General features: G+C 39.1%; 1 protein-coding gene across 1 annotated transcript in view; it reads right to left on the bottom strand.

Annotated features, from left to right (window-relative positions):
• vps50 (VPS50 EARP/GARPII complex subunit) overlaps window positions 1-20236 on the bottom strand; it is a 108000-nt gene that overhangs the window by 44279 nt on the left and 43485 nt on the right. Inside the window, exons 13-17 of the mRNA XM_053334760.1 lie at window positions 13742-13874; window positions 5315-5406; window positions 4848-4942; window positions 2030-2128; window positions 229-319 (exon numbers count right to left, since the gene is read on the bottom strand). Coding sequence (XP_053190735.1) covers window positions 229-319; window positions 2030-2128; window positions 4848-4942; window positions 5315-5406; window positions 13742-13874 — 510 coding nt within the window. The remainder of the gene's footprint in view (window positions 1-228; window positions 320-2029; window positions 2129-4847; window positions 4943-5314; window positions 5407-13741; window positions 13875-20236) is intronic.

Here is a 20236-nt window from a genome sequence, read left to right as displayed (position 1 = left end):
CAGTGAACTTTACTGCTCCTATGTTGAAACACAAGCTGGCACACACACACACATATAAACACGCCCACATGCACATAGACAGTACACACACACACACACAGCGTTGAGTTGTATCCCCTGTGTTTCATAACACTATGCAAATTTCACAGCGCTGGGGGTGTGTGATGAGTGACAATGTAGAATAAATGTGCTTCACTTTCTCGCCTCACTGATGTGATTTTTACTCACATGGAGCTGAGCGATGTTAAAGTTGGACTTGACTGGACAAAGTTCCCACGTCTCATTTTCCAGAAACATTCTCAGCTCTTCCAGTCGTGCCCTGAGGGATTGTGAAGGGAAAAAAAGGAATGGAGATGTAGTAGAAAAAGATTTTGAAAAAGAGACAAAGAAGAAGAAGAAGGAGTCAACAACTGTCCATTAGTGACCTCATGCCATTTCATAGAGTCCAGCAGCTCCCTGGTTCTGATGATTCAGATCAAACGTGCTGATACAGACACAGCCCGCAAAGGTCACTGATGTACTGTGAAAAGGAAGTGGTGTGTGTGTGTGTGTGTGTGTGTGTGTGTGTGTGTGTGTGTGTGTGTGTGAATGGGTGTGTGTAACGTGTTTCCATGTTAACTGTGATCACAACTGAAGACAGCCACCCTGCTGTTCACCTGCTACTGTAGGTCAACATCAGGTCTCTGTGTGAAATGTCAGTGCAGTGTTGACTTCAAACACTTCAGCATCCCTTGCCGCTTGTCTTAAAAGTTGTTTGAAGTATGAGCAGGTAATAGAACATGGAGGTGAGAGACAGCGAAGTAGTAATGAAGCGGCATCAGTCGCATTTTAACTCTTTTCGACTTTTTTGCTCAGTGAACTTAATTCAACAAGTACATTTTGTAAACACTGACTCCTTTCCCCTACAGTTATATTTCTCAAATCTAATGCATCCAGCATTAAATGACATTAAAACATTTCAATCATGCTGAGAAAATGAGTTTCGGGAAGAAAAAAAAGCAGAGATTACCAACGGTGGATATTTATCATATGCGAACCCTGAAAATGTCATCCTGTCCGTTACACCCGCAGGCCACCGATACACCCTTCCTGATGACTGAGTGTGTTACTGCAGGCAACTGACAGACAAATTCAGGCATCAGGCAGTCAAAGTTCACTGATGGGTAATCTCTTTTGGAATGACACCCAGCTGGAAAATGAATCAACGCTAATGTAAAGATGATGCACACTGGATGCCTCCCGGGCCAACGGAGGATATGTGTGCGCGTGTGTGTCTGCACAGAGGTAATGCGCCTTCACATTGCTGTCGGGTGTGTTAAGATGTGCTGGGATAGGTAAAGATTTGATCACAGATGGTCTGGTGAGCAAGACAGTCTCTTCTTCTCTCTCTGTGCAGGTCTGTCACCTCTTACTCTCTTTATTTAAAGCTCTCTCATCACAGCTAATCCAAGCATGTATCCCATTATGCCTGTATGTCTCCCTCCTTTGCCTTTTGTCTGTCATAGTAATAGAGTTTGTTAGCATTCTAATATTTGAACATCCTTTCAATGACTCTTGACAGGTAATCACAAGACAGATAAATGCAAATCACCTCTGATGATGTGGTGCTGTCTGTGTGAAAGCATACATATTGATGTGGTTGGGGATTATGTAATCGAGATGTAAATGGCCTTACAGCTAGAACGGTCGGTTAGTTGCAGAAAAAAAGAAAAGAAAAATCTAGGTCAAAGCCTAGAATATGGCTGGACTGGGTATGAAATGCTAAGGGGCTTATAATTTATCAGACACAGGAAGTTCCAACACCCAACCTCAAACTCCATTCTGGACGCGTCTTGTCGTTAAAAAGTTAGTAGACTATGTCAGATGGGGAAAACATCCAAAGTGTCAGATAATTTGAAGCGATAAGGACGACCCCAAGAAGCTCATATGTAAACTCTGCATGCAAAGACTCATACATATACTTCATAGAGTGTTACTGGAATAAAGTGTGTTTGAGGCAGCTAATGGGTATGACAGCAACACATCTCACCTGTGATAGTTCTTAAAGTAATTGACACTCTGGCGTTTGATAGACTCTTGCAGGACCTCCGACTTACTGCCACAGAACTCCTCGCCCACCTGCATCAACCTAGAAGAAAGGATGAAGGCAGAGACAACAATTAAGAAAGTACAAGGACAGATGATGGAAAGGAGTGAGTGGGAAGTTGTTAAGATAAATGGGTTAACAAAGAGGAGAGAATAAAATATGAATATATCCAGTTAGCTCACACTGTAAAGATTAATCCCCCGGTGCAAGACACCAGGCTTAAGAACCCAATGAGGTATTACAGTGAATACAGCCTTGAAAACTCTGGTAACCAAAACTCCTTTGTCACTGACAGCAGGATTGAATCACTTGGGCAGTTATCTGATTGCATGTGTAGTGAGTAGACCGAGTGCAAGGAGAACAAGCGGACTCAGAGATAGCTGCCAATTTTACTTTTAAGGCCACCTCTTGGTGACGGTGCTTGATAATGACTTCATTTACAGTGTACAAAGTGATGACTTAAGCGATTATGTAATTATTTTAAGGTTTTATTTCATAAATAAATATATATTTCACTCTGTACATATGTAGTGTATGCTTTTCAAATAAATATATATACCATCTTTAAAATGTATATTTTTCTGAGACAAAAAATGTGTGATTGTGAAGTGAACAATGTAAAAGTGTTTTTTAAGATTTGTAATATTATTTTATCACCGAATGAGCCAAAAAATAATAATCTTATATATCTTATTTCTCAAAAAGACCTTCAGAGTGCCTTCAGCTCTCTGGAGGGACAGACATTGAGTGTGTGGGTGTATGCTGGGCTGACAGCTGAGCCAGCAGGGGAACAAAGACACAATGTACATGGACGTGCTCTGGTAACAGGAACTTCCCTTCAAGGGGCAGTGCAGTGTTAGAGGTGGTGTTGAGCAAAAAAGAACCCGAAAATGATGTGTCTCATCTGAAGTGACTGACCATCACAATAGATTTTAAACTGGTCAACTTGCTACTGCTGCCAAGCCAATCAACAATTTCCTATTTCCTACAAAATACATTTTCTGTCTTCAGTGTGTACATGGGTAACTGCTGTCATCTAGACTGGTATTTGGCTTACAAGACCAAACAAAATACATTAAATCAATTCATCTCCTTTTTGGAGAATTTATTTGGAAAATCGAGGGACAAGTTTACGGAAAATAAATTTGTTCTGTAAACTTGAGGCACAAATACTTTTACCGAGCACAAACACTTTATTACAAACACCATAATAATACTGGGTAGGGCTTCCCTTTGCTCCCAAAACAGCCTCTATTCTTGTGGATTCCACAAGATGCTGGCAACAATCTCCCATTCTATCACATCCCAAAGATGTTCATATCTGATGACTGTCTGGGGAACCATTGTGGTACACTGAACTTATTGTCATGTTCATGAAACCAGTTTGAAATGACTTTTGCTTTTTGGCATGGTGTATTATCACGCTGGAAGTAGCCATTAGAAGATGGTTAAATTGTGGCCGTAAAGGGATTCACATGGTCAGAAACAATACTCAGATAGGCTGTGGCATTCAAACAATGATTGATTGGTATTATGGGGCCAGCAGTTTGCCATGAAAGCATTCCACACACCATTAAAAACCCACGAGCAGTCTGGACTGTTGACACAAGGCAGGTTGGGTCCATGGATTTATGTTGTTGATGCCAAATTCTGACCCTGCCATCTGCATGCCTAAGCAGAAATCAATATTCATCAGACCAGGATATGTTCCAGTCTTTAACTATCCAGTTTTAGGAAGCCTATGCCCACTGCAGCCTCAGATTTCTGTTCTTGGCTGGCAGGGGAGAAATCCACCACGGTCTTCTGCTGTGGTAGCCCATCTGCCTCAAGTGGTTATGTGGTTATGTAAATTACCATAGCCTTTCTGTCACTTTGAACCAGCCTGGCTTCTCTCATCAACAAGGCACTTCCATCCCCAATAATGCATCTCTCTGGTTGTTTGTAGTTTTTCGCATCATTCTGAGTAAACTGTAGACACTGCTGTATTCCCAGGAGATCAGCAGATTCAGAAATACTCTTACCAGCCCATTTGGCACCAACAACCATGAACAGTCAAAGTCACTGAGATGCCAATTTTCGCTCCCATTTTGACATTTGATGTAAACATTGACTGAAGGTCCTGACCTGAACCTGCATGATTTTTTTTGATTGGCTGACTGATTAATTGCAAGAATAAGCAGGTTTACAGGTGTTCCTAAAAAAGAGCACAATGACTGTATATGATATACTGTATCTAAAATATGATGTCTGATAAATATGCATTAATTTCAGTTGGATTTGAAAACACATTTACAACCTTGTCTCTTTGAAACTCATAAAAGCTGACTCCTTCCACCCACAAGCTTGTTCTAGCCAAGTACAGACTAGAGTTATTTTAATGAGCTCAGCACAACATGACCACATTTCAAGGAATGTTATTGAAGTGTGTATACTTCTATTTGCTGTCAATTAAGTCAAATTAAACACATTATCATTCAGTTAATATAATCAGAATGTGTTGTTTAAATGGGTGCATACTGGCATTATAATTTCAGTTTAAATATGCATGTAAACTAAGTCAATGAGAGCAGTGAGTCAGTTACTGAGTAAGTCACAAATGAGTGCTGCGTGAAACGGGAGAGCAAAAAAAGAGAGGCTGCATGTGAAAGCAGATCAATCTGAAAAAGAGACAAAACGACAAGGAGGAGACAGAGACAGCCAGATAATGAAGACCAATTAGTGGGAACAAGGATGAGCTGGCTGCTATGGCCCTGCGGCATACCTGCTGATGACATCCAGCACCACTATGAAATCGTCGTACTTGAAGTTAGACATGTCTGTCCCCAGGATGTAGGCCTTCACTTTCAACTGGACATCCTGAGGGGAGTAATGAGAGGGAGAGGGTGATTCGTAGGAGGAGAATTTATGATTGAGCAACTGTGAGTTGAGCAGAAACATTAGGGAGAAGAGAAGAGAAGAGAAGAGAAGAGAAGAGAAGAGAAGAGAAGAGAAGAGAAGAGAAGAGAAGAGAAGAGAAGAGAAGAGAAGAGAAGAGAAGAGAAGAGAAGAGAAGAGAAGAGAAGAGAAGAGAAGAGAAGAGAAGAGAAGAAAAGAAAAGAAAAGAAAAGAAAAGAAAAGAAAAGAAAAGAAAAGAAAAGAAAAGAAAAGAAAAGAAAAGAGTGGAAATAGTTTCACATCATGCAAAGAGAGAAAAATGGAGAAAAAGCAAAGTAGACTCTTCATCCCAACCTGCCAGATCCGGGTCAGTCCATGCTCCAGCTTCTTCTTCACATAGCTGCGGTCCACCACCAACTCGTCAGATTCTGCTGCTGCCGCACCATCTGTGGGTATTCAACCAAGACATGGAGGCAAATTAAAAAACGAACAAAGAAACTGATGAAATTCTTTTGTGTTGTTTGATCATGTGCTTTCCACACAACTGGAGAGAATTCATTTACCTATTTCAATGGGCACAAAATGGAGGCAAGAGCAGATGCAGATTAGAATCCACACAAATGTTTAAAGAAAAAACCCTTCTTACAGCTGATGAAGAAGCAGATGAATAATATTCCTTTTTATAATAGTAAAACATATTTCTTCTTGTGTATTCTAATATTAACAAGGACATGTGCTGTCATTGACCTGCAGATCTGACATGTTTAGCATAAGTCTTTCATTGGAAGTTTGACCATGGATAGAGACAGCCGAGCTGTGAGACCTTCGGTCCAGAAGTGGTTGTCACTCAGCATGTGACAAGAGCGAAGGACACATAGTCAATCCAAGACTGACAGCAACCTGGAGCCCAGTAAGACAATACTGGATGACAGCTGAATAAGGTGTTGGTGTCCTGTTTGCTGTCAGGAGTCAAAACAATGAAACCCTTTTCTTCAGTGGCCTTCATTTCTCCTCTATCACTTGTGTTTTTTGTTTCAAGATGCTCAGATAGAATACCATGTGGTGCAGACACTAAACAGGCTACAATATCATAGTTGCTGCAGTTCTTCCCTGGCAGCACTGAGCCTGTGAGCTATCAGGCAGGTAGATGACAAACCCACATTAAATTGAATGTATTGGAGAGACAGGAGAATGAATCTAAAATCTATCTGGATTTATTATATTAATAATCTTGTTCATTCTCCAATCATCTTACCTTTTGAATTACTGACAGGGACAAAAAAAAACTGGACTCTTGTACACCACGTTGCTTACTTTATAGGTCTTGTTAATGGAATTCTTTTGTTAGGTTTCTCCACTCAATAGTGAGGCCAGCTTCCAGGGTCAGCTGCAGATATGCTCCTTCTAGGGATTTAGTGTCTCAAAGATGCTTTGGCAGGATGGATTCTTGTAGACACAGGAGCTTAAATGCTGGTTACAGGAAGGAAGGTCTCCCTACCCACTGCACTACCCTGATAACCAGCTCATTCCCAACACAGGAGAGAAACAAATAACTGGTTATAGTCCTAGAGACAAAAGCTGAAAACACAAGAAATCCATCTCCATAACTATGCTCCAAACACTAGCAGGGGAACAGATTAATGATGTGAGTTTCAAGAGGACAATTTACAAGTCACCAGAATTCAGTATACAATAGCCGCTGTAAGTAAACACAGATGTGTCACTGACAGGTTATGTGTGGAGCTCATTGTGTTTTGAGACCACACACACACACACTGTCCATTAACTAGTAAAACACACAGTGGTTTGATACAACTTTAAGATGAGAAAGGCATGAATCATGGGTAGAAGTTGGCCTTTCGAATGGTTGAAACGTTCACATACAAACACATAATTTCACTCCATTTCACTCGACATCTTCAAACTGTAATCAAAACAGAGCCCTGAACCTGCTGAACCTGAGCAAGGGAACAGAAAACAGGTAAAGTCTACATATTTTTCACATGCTTTCAAAAGTAAAAAAAGAATATCATAATGAAACTACATATTTAAAAAATCCTCCCTGTTATTGTGTTGGTGTTTTTCATAATGACACATTACACAGATACAAGGAGGGATTAGTAGAAGAAAACCTTCACAAGCAAGATGTTGTGAGTACAGATAGCTAGAGTCAGAGTCAGAGTCTGGTCAGAACAAGTGTAAAAGACTTCCGACATTGTACTCAGTGCGGATCAGTGAACCTGGATTAATCAAAGCTCCTGAGAAACCTCTGAGTCTGTGAGGGTATTCCTTCACAGTGATATAGAAAGAAAATTACAATAAAAGAAAACATTGATCAGTAAGATGTCCTTGACAGCTAATAAACCACTCAGGCTGCACAAATGTCTAATTTTGTACTCCACTTCACATTTACTGTATCTTTTTCCATCAGTTTGACCTGTACTTTCCACCATAGGACCTGTGTCACTCAAACCTTGAGGCACACAATTAAGAGCAGAAAGGATCTGTTCAGCTTTACTGTGGATTCTGACAAAAGGCTCAACTCACCAAAAGAAAGACAAAAATGCACAGGGGGAATTCGTGTCAAGTTTTATCTGTTGCAATAGCTGGCTCGGAACAATACATTGCCCTTTATAGTCATTACTGGGTAAGCCCATGTCTCATTTCTCAACTGCTGAAATGTCCCAGTTATCAAACCTGCTACCCTGTTATCAAATTATACCCAATCATTTTTTTTTCTTCAAACATTGTGCAAGATTAATTCATCCAATTCCAATTAAAAAAAATAGCTTGTATTAGAAATTCTCCAGAATTATACCTAATTTTCTTTCATTTTCCTTCATTATCTACATCTTTCACTGACACTCATCCAGTCGTTTTGCTGTTAAAAAAAAACTTGAAGGCTGGATAGAAGCTAACATGTTTGTTGCAGTTTCCAACAGTTATGTCAGTGCATTGAACCGTAAACTCTGTGTGACGTATACTCTCATGAGCTAACTGCACTGTTAAACCCTCAATGAGATGTAGTAAAAATCATTTAGTCATGTCGCTTCAAATGTCAAGTATGTCTTATCCCCAGGGAGAGAGAGAGGGGAAAAAGCCTTTGCTGCTACCAAGAATGGGAAATGGCTGTCTTGGGAACCAAACCGGCAAGAATGTTTGGCAGACAAGAAGATATCACTTTCATAACAGCAGATCAAATTTAAATTCTGTCTAGCAAGACGACTTTTGCACCTGGCTATCAGGAACGCTCATCTCCTCCTCCCACCAGCTGATTGGAATCAGAAGTAGATGTGACAGTGAGTGACACCTCTCACACTTTTCCTGCGTTTGGATTGATATGAAGTGTACAGTTCTTATGCATCTCAGATTCATACTTTCAATGACAGCGCAACTATTATGCTTTTTAAATTCAAGCCATCACCATCTCTTCATACTACCAGCACAGCTACTCGTGTTGAGTTATAGATATTACTACAGTGGCCATGATTTTTTAATTATGGCACTGTGGGAGTGTATGCGAAATTTCAATGAATGGATTTTTTTAAAACCCTGTCATTGGGACCCCTGTTAACCCTGTTTGTAATAGTCCTTAGTAAGAACAGAGCAATTTAAAATGAATGCATCACTCACTAAAGGACAAAACAGCAGAGGCCTTGGAAAACAACATGACACTGCAACTTGATATATCTGGGTTTCATTTAATGAGGACAAGGACAACAGTGAGAGTGAGGGGGTATGAGCAAGGGAGAGCAAAACATTTAGAGAAGAGAAAGTGAATCTGAGTTGTAAAAGCTGAGAGCTCTGTCACAGGTGAGAGAGAGAGCAGACACCGTGACTGATTTTCTGATGACTGAAAAAGTTGAGAAGAATGGGTGTACCAGATAGAGTGAGGTTATATCAACAGAAAAAGAAAGACAAGCAGGAATTAATCGCAATAAAGGATGACACATCTGTTTAATGCTGTCTTGGGGAGGATACTGAACCCCAAATGACTCCCAATGGCAGCACCCTGCATTGTAGCTTGCCACCATCATTGTGGGAGTGTGGGTGTGAATGGGGGAATGTGGCTTGTGATGTAAAAGCGCTTTGAGTGGTCAGACAGCACTATACAAGTGCAGTCCATTTCCCATTTATCATGTATAGTATTTGAACACTGCCTAGTTGCTGTATCTTCATAGTTATTATACAGTGTGGTAAAAAACATCCCAGATATCACTGCGATTGATACTTTTGAAGTCCTTATTTATACAGTATGCTCTTTTAAATTTTCTACCTACTCTCACCCCTGATCAAGCTTTTCAACTCGGAATCATTTTCCACTTTATACTATCTGGCAATGGGTGACATCTTTATCTTAATAGTCCCAGCAGATAGTATTGGGTTCAAGCTTAATTGATCTTTAATACACATTTTTCTAGACTACAATCTCATAGTGATAAAATGAACTTTGCCATTAGGAGTGTTCTACTGAGGGCATTCTTTCAGGTCTACACATTTATATTCTGGGGCTCTACTGGAATATCTTTGCATGATTTACAGTTCAAAAAATTCCTTATTTATATTATACTGGTTCTTTATGCAGGCCCCTCAGTACAGCTTCTGTCTGAAACAAGCTGTGTCAGCTCCTGTCTTTAAAAGGTCCTCCTCTAAGCCCACTCTTTTCTGATTGGTTTCTCGGCCAACGTCCAGAAGCTCCGTAGGCTACACCAACAATCTGCAGTAGTAGGATTTCATTTATTTTTCTTGTTCTTAACTCAAAATGGAAGCTTCTCAAATACATCTGTACATGTTCGATTGTGAATCTGATCCAAAATATGCAAATAGACAACGTGAACAACTCATGGAACAACCTTATCAAAAACCTTAACAACTAAGGCTATGGGACAGCAGCCATTGTGTGAGCATGTACCCACAACGTACTCTATAGGGAAGTGGAGGTAACTTTGCAGGCAGAGCATTCAGCTCAGGCTGTTGCCCTCGCTTTTGACTTGACGGCAGCATTTTTTACACAAGTTCACCTCTGGTTTTGGAACTTTGATTGTTTAACATAGACATTATAACAGTATATATATGACAGAAGATTACAAAAAGCATGTTGTGTCCCCTTTAAAGAACAACCTTTGGGGATTTTACATTGAATCTCTTAATATATAACTTTTCCATCCTATTTAAAATCCTCTGCAGTTGTTGAAACAGTCAATTTCTAATGCATCACAGTAGTCAGTGCAGGTCTTATCACCACCGACTCTCCCTGTTGACCTGGTGAGGGTGTAGATATGCTCTCTTATGGGAAAGCCCTAATGATAGATATTAAAGAAGTGTTATTAGAGAGATGGAGGAAAAGATAAATGATAGGGAAACCCACCTTTAGCCCATCTGTGGGTGGTAGGTCTCAGTGTTTGACCTTATTCTGGCATTATGGGTAACAGAGTTATTGGTGACTCACAGGATGAACAGTCACAGGGGCCCTGTAGCTCCCCAGCGGTTTTAGACTATGACTCATAAAAAAGCAGCATGTGCCTGACTTTGTAGAAATCTGTAAAAGTTGAGCATGAAAAGAATCAAAACATGGCTCTGTTAACAGAAATTGGAGAGGAATCTGAAGAGTGAGTAATGACAGCCAGTAATATACCGGCTTTCAACGCACTGCTTTGACATGGATAATTAGACGGAAAATCATCATTATACTGTACATGGAATTTCAATTATAATCTGAACTTTCCTACAGATGATGCAGAGTGAAGGGAAGCCAAATTTTTTTTTAAAAACTCCCCCACAAAACAAGAAAAAATAAAACTAGTTTTGCACAGCAAGGCAGTATTGGCTTGTGGCACACTATACAATATGCTATTAAATCCAACTTAATTTAAATGGATCACATTCCATCACATTCTGTACCATACACATTTTTAATATACTTCTTCAGTGATGTTTTGGTGGTCTTAGCCTTAAAAAAATTTATTTTATTGACATATACACTTTTATGTGTTGAAAAGCTTGATCGTACTGTATGTTGTCCAACCTGAACACCCTTGGAAGGTGATCCAGTTGAAGGGCTTGAAGGGCAAATCCGCTTACTGCATGCACAGTATAATCTATAAGGCAGTTCTATAAGCTTATTTAGCTGTATAAAAATAAATAAATGAATAAAACTATTGGCCAAATGAAATTATATTGGCGTTATGTTGACATAAGGGAAGAGAGGTATGCAATCCAATGCAAAAACATAGTTGAAATAGTTAAATGAAAAGAAATACAAATTTGCAATTGGATCAGTACTGGGAGAAGTCAGTCACCCATAGGTTATTTAACATAGCTTGTTCCCTATACGTTATGTTACCACTGAAAACTAACGAGGTGCGAAGGCCAATTCTCACCCTGAGTGATGAAAACTGATGGCTTTCTTTATCACAGCAGAGCAGACACCCTCTATACATTTCAATATTAGCCTCATGGCTCATGCCCGTGCTCTGTATGCACAAACTGGCCATGGTTATTTACTTTCACACCCTCAAGTGCTCTCACACGTATTGAGCTGACGTCCATCAGCGCTGATCAAACATGATGGGGTATGTGGCACAGCAGCAAATCTGTTTTGTCAGGCTGGGAGACGACCCTGGTCAATGCTGCTTCCTGAAACAACCTTTCTTTTCCTTTGTCATCAAGTGGCGACATTGATTATTAAAACGCTATACAGACCAGCTCCATATATTGAGTGGCCATAGTGCTAAATTCAACAGGATGCACTTTTTACTTTCTCACTGAAGGGAGAACCGTGACTGTGAGTGAGTTTGTGTCAGAAAGAGGGGGGAAGAGAGTGATCTTTAGAGGGTCTGACCATTTCAACTCTGATGGCCGCTAGTATAAGATGGAGGTCACTCTCACCTCAAAGTACTCTTCAACAAATGAGATAACCCACGTATTGTAAATCACTAATCTGATGGAGAGAGAGAAAGGTGAAAGCCAGGACAATGCCAGGGTCGGGGACACCTTTACACAAAGGACAGAGGTGACAGCCAATCAGGTAGTGAGATGACAGATGGGTGAAGATGGAATGAGGTGTGTGTCCTTTGCCTTTGCGAGGAAGATGGCATCTAATGAAGGATCCTGAGGACTTAGCATGTCAGCAACCATTCAGAGGCTGTAGGACATCCTCATGTCCTCATCCATTCACCTAATGAGTTCTGTACAGTACAGTGAATGGTAATACAGTAAGCCATCTTTCAATACACAGTAAGCAGGTACCAGTTAATTTGACATTTCTGCATTAGCAGCCAGTACCAGACAACGTCTTCACCGAGATAAATTATATAAACAATAAAACAGTGAAAAGTGTCATAAACTAAATCCAGTATGGTTTCTTTTCTCATCTTGGAAAGAAATTCAACTTTTAGTGGAGCTTAGCACTAAACCGCAAAGCATGTATTGCCTTGACAACTGAGCTTCTCAAGGCTGATGTTTTTACATCTAGTTGAGTGACAGCAGGATGGATAGAAGTAGCAAAACAACCAATACTTTTCTTGTTGATCCAGACATAAGCTTTGGGTTTGGACAGACACAGTGTACAGCCATATTGCTGTTCTCAATGGGCCGTAACTTGAGTGCAGTTATACTCAGTTTCCAGTGGAGAGTCAGTGCACTTTAAACTGTTATGGTCATAAAATGTAGAAAAATGACAAGGGGAGGTTATTTATTTTCTAAAATGACAATAGCATGTAGAAAATGATGGAAAGTCACTGAAGACACCATAAAATGCATATGATGAGGGGAAAAAGTCAGAAATCTGTAATCAGCATCGACAAGAACTGCCAACACTGGATCTGAAAGTCCTGTTTGTATTAGCATGGAAAAGGAGCTAATTCAAAGTCATACGACACATTTCCATAAGAAAAAAATTCATCATTCATGGTTCATCAGCTGCACATTTATTTATCCTTGAAAGTATACGACACGACTAGGTCAAATCATTTTCACTATGTAAATTCAACAATGTGTTCCTATAATTTATATTCATGTAATTAGGTCAGACCGTCAACCCAATTTAAATTTGATAATGCTGCAAAAATCAATACATACAAAACACTGTATTATCAACAGAGCAACAGAGCTACAACTGCAAAACCATATTGCATGTCTTGGTACTGTTGCACAGAGGATGAGTGTCATCAGAAGTGATTATTTCTGCTACTGGCACATTAAATGACCTCTACACTGTGAAAGGGAACTTGGAAAATATAAGCCACTTCAGAACTCATACTACTTTGCTGTGAGCCACACTGAATAACTAGTACACATTGAACGCTCTCTTCTCTTTTCATACACTGAGGTTGAGTAATTCCTCTCTGTAAGTTCAACAAAGCCAGTAAACCTACTCTACACTATGTTGATATCAAACAGTCAGGTGGGACTGGCACTAGAGAATATCTAGAAAGGTTTATTCCATTTACAGTATAGTAGTAGTTGATTCTGTGAGTTTCCTCCTCGGCTTAGTGTACAGGGTGCAGATTTACTGTTTTATGAGTCTAAATGAAAAATGTGAGCAAGAAATCAGGTGACAAAAGGAGCGAAAATGAAAAAATGTGACAACTGTGAAGAATATGGTAGTCTCTTGTGTCCTCTGGGTCATCGGGTTTTATTTCTGAATCTGTAATTGTGCAGAGATGGGTTGCTGTGCACCTTTTGCCTTCTCCTGGCATGGAGGTGTATCAGAACAGTGTTGCCTAGTAGAAACTAATTTTACAAAATGATAAAGGTCACTGAGTTAAATAAATCTCTTACCTGGGGTGGGTGTGGTCTCCAATTTGTCATGCTCTTCGTGCCACTGCATGGTGCGGTGGTAGCTCAGCATCACCTCCCACAATGCCTTGCATAGGTCTGTCAGGCAGGGAATGTAGCTGTCTGGGGTGATATGCTGCAAATAGAGAGGTAATGAAGACAAGGTTACTGATGATCATTTCTGTATGAATTCCTTGTGATAGTTTTTATAATTCTACTTGTGTCATGTCAATCTTTCTGTGTGCTTTGACCTGTATTGTATTTAGCTGAAAGAAACAGAGGATAATTATAGTTGTGGAATGTACATTGCTGGACTATAAAAAAAATTACAAGATTCAGCAGAGACAAAAAAATAAAAAGCTGCTCCTCTGTCCTCGACATTATATCTAATTAATGCCTGCTTGCACTCATCATTCAAGGACAGTGTTGAAAAACATCTAGTCTGTGTCACAAAAAACCCTTTCATGTTACTGTATGTAAGAGCTGATTTATGTAAAACTGATTAAAATGAAGATGTTATTAAAATTACACAATGCTAATACGCAGATAATAGATTTAAAAATATCTCTGACAGGAGCATTAGATGATAGTATTAAACTATATTGCCTCCAACAACTTTGTTAATGAGTTCCAAATTAGCAAAGAGTGATCATTTTCAATTGTTATAATTGGATTAAACTGAAGACCTGTACGAAGTTTAAAATTGAACAGCCGCCAAGCACCAAATGCAGGTACATTTTGGGTTTGTTGGAAAAATAAATTGGGGTCATAGAATAAATGTTGTACATCCAATGCTATCTATTCATAATTACTTTGTTAAAGTGACGCTAAATATGAGTTTACATACTGAAAACTCAAGGTAATTAGTCTTAGTCAATTAATGTATGATGCAGTTTTATGGCCTTTAAAAAAACGGTTTTAAGGTGGTAAGTCTTCCCAGTTCACCTACCATTGACAGTTAATTCTAGACCCTACTTCCAGTCAATAATGTAATGGTTGTCTTGATTCATAAGCATAATTTTTGACGGTTTAATACTATCCAACTGTGAGTACCCGTATAATACACTCTGTACTGTATAATACGTCTATAAAGACAGGTAATCAATCAATGTCTGTGCGTCAGCTGTTACATAATTTTCATATGTCAAAGGCGTGAAGTCAGTTATTGCTTTCATAAAATGGCAACTTTATTATTTCTACATATTATGAGACTGTAATTATAGACCTGAGTAAAAATTAATGATAATGCTCCCTGTAAAATGTCAAAAGTGTTATCTACTAAGCTATCTGACAATATCAGCAATACCGGGCATAGAGCTTTGTTAATAATCACAATGGTCCTAATCAAAAAATCCTTCCTTTTCCTGCACACATCTATGAACACAATTGCATACATGTGTGAAAATTGAAACTGGCACAGCAGTGGTCACTGACAGTTCAAGGCTCTGCAGAATAACTCACCAATCGAGCCTTGAGACTGTGCTGTCGACAGTAAACCCACTTCACTTTGTTTAAACCACAATTATGAATGAGTGTTTTCTAGACCCCCGCTACTTCTCACAAAAGCGTTGTAAATTGCATGCCAGAAGCCTCACACACGCTGAGAGAGAAAACAGTGCAGATCTATACAGACCCCAACTGTGCAAAGACTAACATGAGTGAGGTCCCACACCTTTTCCTGGCTTTTTCTTCTGGCATGTCCGAGTCTCTGAGTGACAGACCACTGCTTGCCAGGACAATCTCTCAACAAAACATTTCTAAGTGAGACATCTGAGGTAGATTTAGTTCCATAAACCATCGGTAAGTACGTTTCATCTCAAAAGATGATGGGGCTGTTGCCTTGAGACAGATAAACTACATAACAGGATCCACCGCTGTCAAGTACTATTGTTAGAGATGACTTGGTGTTGAAAGGATGAAACGCTATTAGCTCAACAGCCACGTCTCGGGAATCAATGTAAAAGTGGGAAAACTCAGTTAGTTATGTAGGCTGGTGTATAATACAAAGAATACTAGAGTTAATGTGATGATTTCATACACATTTTCCTTTTTATAGGCATTTGATTTTTAACAATCCATTCACAACAGCACATTAAAACAACAAAATTTGAGAGGTTTTAATACCTTTGCTGCAATGGACATTAATCTGCATTTTTTTGTTGGGGTTTTTTTTCCAGAGGGTGTTTTTGTAACCATGAAATGTGGCAAACTCATCCGCAAAAGCAACATTTTAATAATACAAATAAATGTGTACAACTCTGCATCCACAGAAAAATATTCACAGAAATGACTAATAATATGGCTTCAATGGCAACTGCAGTGTATCTACTGAGAGAGATCTTTGTAACCACACAGTCTGGGTATCATTTATGAGTTGTGTCGACTACAAGAACATTGCATTACTCCTCCTGTTTGCACAAGCTCCATCGGGGCTATGAAAACCATAAACCACAATCATCCAGCATCTTCAACTTCTTTAACATCTTTAGCCAGCAACTAAAATATTCATAATTTTACTGAAGTAAAATATTAAAAGGAGACATTATAAAATCAGTATGAAAAAGTGCGATTCAAAGATCACGAGGGCTAATAATAATGTTGATTAACTATAATCACATTGTTATATAGAACATATAAAGGATTGTCTTTTGAGTTATATCTGGGAAGCCAAAGTTCAGTGATTTTATGAGGTATTATAAGTAGTTTTGTCACTTATAATTACAGCTTCCTTGTTCCAGTCTTAGTAAAATTCCCCATATTTGATTAAATGATTAATAGAGCTGAATATTGGCTAAAGTACTACATCTCAGTCAAGTTATCCTTGCTCCTTTATTGCCTTAACTGATATTATCAATTTGAATACATTACTTAAGGATACTTTCAACATATTACTATGCTTTCTGCTATGACTACAACAAATAATTTTACACCATGATTAGCATTATTAGAGTGTGTATGATCAATCAAAGGGAACCAACCTAAAATAAATAAATACAGATAAAGTTACAAACAAGCTCCAGCAGCTCTGGTCAGATAGGTAAGCTAATGAACCAGATCTGACAAAACCAGTCTTACGTTTGACACTCTATGTTCTCCACCAGCCAACCGTATCACAGCAGTATGTTGCCAAGCAACTGGGGTGAGGGAAGAGGATGTGGGGGTAAGAGCTTTGAGTATGTGAGGAAAATGTAATTTCAGTTGCGCCTACACACAACTTCTACCTTGTTTGTGTGTGTGTGTGTGTGTGTGTGTGTGTGTGTGTGTGTGGTCTGTCATAGGCTACTTTTATGGGCAAATTTCAGACTTAGGACTTAACTGAGGACAAAAGTTATTTACTCAAGTGGGAACAGGCTGTTTTTTGGGTCCGTTGTTAAGTTTAGGGTTAGTTTAGGGCAAGAAATGAAAGTAAATTTATGGAATGTCCCCAAAAGTGACCATGATCTAATATGTATGTGTGTGCACAATATGTGATTTTTTAATAAACATAACATATGTCAGGCTGTGTAAGGGAGGTTTTAAGAAGAAAAACTCTGAGTGCATCTGTCGAAGTTTGTGTGTTGGCGAGTGGAGGAATAAAAATGAAAGAAATGTCCATTCAACAGAAAAATTATGAAGGTACCCTTAATTTAGCAGATTAATTTCACTTCATGACAACCCACCCCCAACTTGCAAGAGATCAAAATCGTACTATGGATATAAAAAGTCTACACAGTTTTATTTAAATTGCAGGTTTTTTAAATGTTAGGACAGAAATAACAATGTGAATGCCGCACTTATTCTATCATTAATGTGATCCTCCAACAAACAAAAATCATTGTTAATTATTAGGGATTGCACACCCCAACTAATAGTATGTGGAAGCACCTTTTGACTTTATTACAGCAGCAAATCTTTGTACAGCAGCAAATCTTTGTGTATAAATCTCTATTAACTTTGCACATCTAGATTGTGGAACTTTATCCCATTCCTCTTTTCAAAAAAGTTCAAGTTCTGTCAAACTTGGGGATCTCCTGTGTACACTTCTCTTTAGCTTCTGCATATTTTTGATGGGATTGAGGCCTGGGCTCTGACTGGGCCATTCCTAGACTTTGAATTTCCTTTTATGAAGCCATCTCTTGGTCGACTTTAATGTGTGCTTTGGGTCACTGTCATGTTGGAATGTGAAGTTCCTCTTCATCGTCAGAAAATATGCTGATAGTTATTGGTATTTATTATCACGTAAATCTTGACAAGAGCTCTTGACTTGGGCTGAAACACAAAAAAATCAAACTTTGTGTTGTGAGACTATAACTCAATTTCCCACATGGTTTGGGGTGACTGAATGTATTTTTGAGCATGGGTATTCCTTTCCACCCTACCCCATATCCCAGACTTGCACAGAATACAAAAGTTGGTGGTCACATGCAAGGATAGCCTGCCAGAAATTCCTGTTGCTGTTGGCCTCTTGGTAGTGTCCCTGATAGGTTTTTTCTTGACATCCTTTGAATAACTTTGGAGGGTGATCCTGATCTTTGCAATGTCTCTGTGATGCCATATTTTCAACCTTATAGATCAGTGGTGTCAAACATGCAGCACGCGTCCCGCTGGATAACTTCGCAAAGTAGGAAAATTGCAGAAAAGTTATTTCCAGTTGTTCAATAAAATGCAGTTATTCCTTTTTACCAATGGGGGTCACACTGTCCTGATAAGAGTAGCAGGCTCTCTTATGCTCCTGCTTGCTTGCCGTGCAGTCTACATTATACAACAGTGTCAAGCTTAGCAGGCTACTGTCCATCCACAAGCTGCCGGTGTATCGGTTTAACTGGTGACTTTTTAATCACTTTTAAATACAAACTCATTTGTGTGTAATATTTAAGTTTTGCTAACCATTTTGTAAGTTAAATTGTGTTCATTCACCTCTCGTAATGTGAGATAGTCACCAGTTAACACGGTCACCAGTTAAACCAAAACACCGGTGATGGAAAATGTCATTATCGAAGAGGAGAAAAGTGGAAACATGGTGTCCAGTTTTCCGAGAAAAATTTACCAGTTTTTATCTCTTCACAGAGATAAATGGAAAGCCAGTGGGCTTGGTGTGTTCACAGCACCTCTCAGTGCTCAAGAAATATAACATTCGGCATCACTGTCAGACTTATCATGGCGAAAAATACAAGAACTCGCAAGCACAACTGAGAACAGACAAGATAAATGAATTGTTGGTGGGTTTGAGGAAACAACAGTCTCTTTTTAGCCGTAGCCGAGACATTAGCGAGGGTGAGAGGGTGAGTTTGTGAAGACATGTACGCTGAAGGCTGCAGTGTCTCCCGACAAACGACAGGCTTTTACCAACATCAGACTGACAAGTAAATCTGTCGCAGACAAGATTTAAGGATAAAGTCAAGTCATTTGTTGTATTTTCAGTTGCAATTGGTGAGAGCAAGGACATTACAGATGTTACTCAACTGGCCATATTCATTCATGGTGTCGATGAGACTTTGAATATTACTGAGGATTTCCTTGAGTTGGTGCAGATGACAGACAACACAACAGCGAATTATATTTTCAACTCGCCTGTTGGCACGCTGGACAGGGTCGGGGTGGACTGGGCCTGTGCTGTCAGTCTGGCTACAGATGCTGTTTACCTAGAGGTATGATTTTGAATGTGATTGGTATACTTCGAACAAGCTAGAACCCCCAATGGGTGTACAGACTAATCCAATCAGGTCAGTATTGTTTTTTTAATTTAAATTGTTCCTTATAATGAACTATTTGTTTTTTTGTTTTTTTGTTTATTTAAGACCACATAAAACATCAGGTGGAACAAGTCCGAGATTTGAATTGGTGTTATTTCTGTCTTTACATTTCAAAAACCTGCAATTTCATAATGGTGTGTAGACTTTTTATATCCACTGTGTCAGCGATCTGTAGACCTGCTGTGCCAGCAAGAAAGAAAGTACACTCTCCTAAAGATGAATCTGTCTTTCTCACACACACACACACACACACACACACACACACACACACACTTAAACACAACTTGGTGTAGGCCTGCAGTGTCTGTCTGGATTAACTCTGAGCCAACATGCTGTATGCCCTCAAAAAAACATCTAGGCAATTAGTTACAGTGCTATGAGATTTGTAATTAATTATACATTTAATTTCAACTTAAAGAGACCCACATAGATTCCCATGGTAACTTTCAACAACTGTGTGAGATAGTAAATGTCCACTTTACTGTGGGGGGTGGTGGGGCATGACAGTGACAAATGTACTGTATATACTGACTTGTGTGGAGCCAGAATAGAAAAAATTTCACACATCTTGACAAACATAAGGTGGCTTTTTATTGTAACATTAATATTCAAATTTTGCAGACTTGGAAAGAGAATGGTTATTCCATTGGAGGGAAAAAAGTCTTTTAAAGTTCCTCTTTCTTTGACATTTTTGATTGAAAGTTCATATAAGGTGCCACTTGACTCTGAATAACTACACTTTTCAATGTAAAAATTGTAATACCAC

Source organism: Scomber japonicus, chromosome 15 (assembly GCF_027409825.1).
Source record: "Scomber japonicus isolate fScoJap1 chromosome 15, fScoJap1.pri, whole genome shotgun sequence".
NCBI lineage: Eukaryota > Metazoa > Chordata > Actinopteri > Scombriformes > Scombridae > Scomber > Scomber japonicus.
The sequence above is the reverse complement of the archived record's forward strand: the minus strand, read 5'-3'. Positions and strand labels throughout refer to the sequence as shown.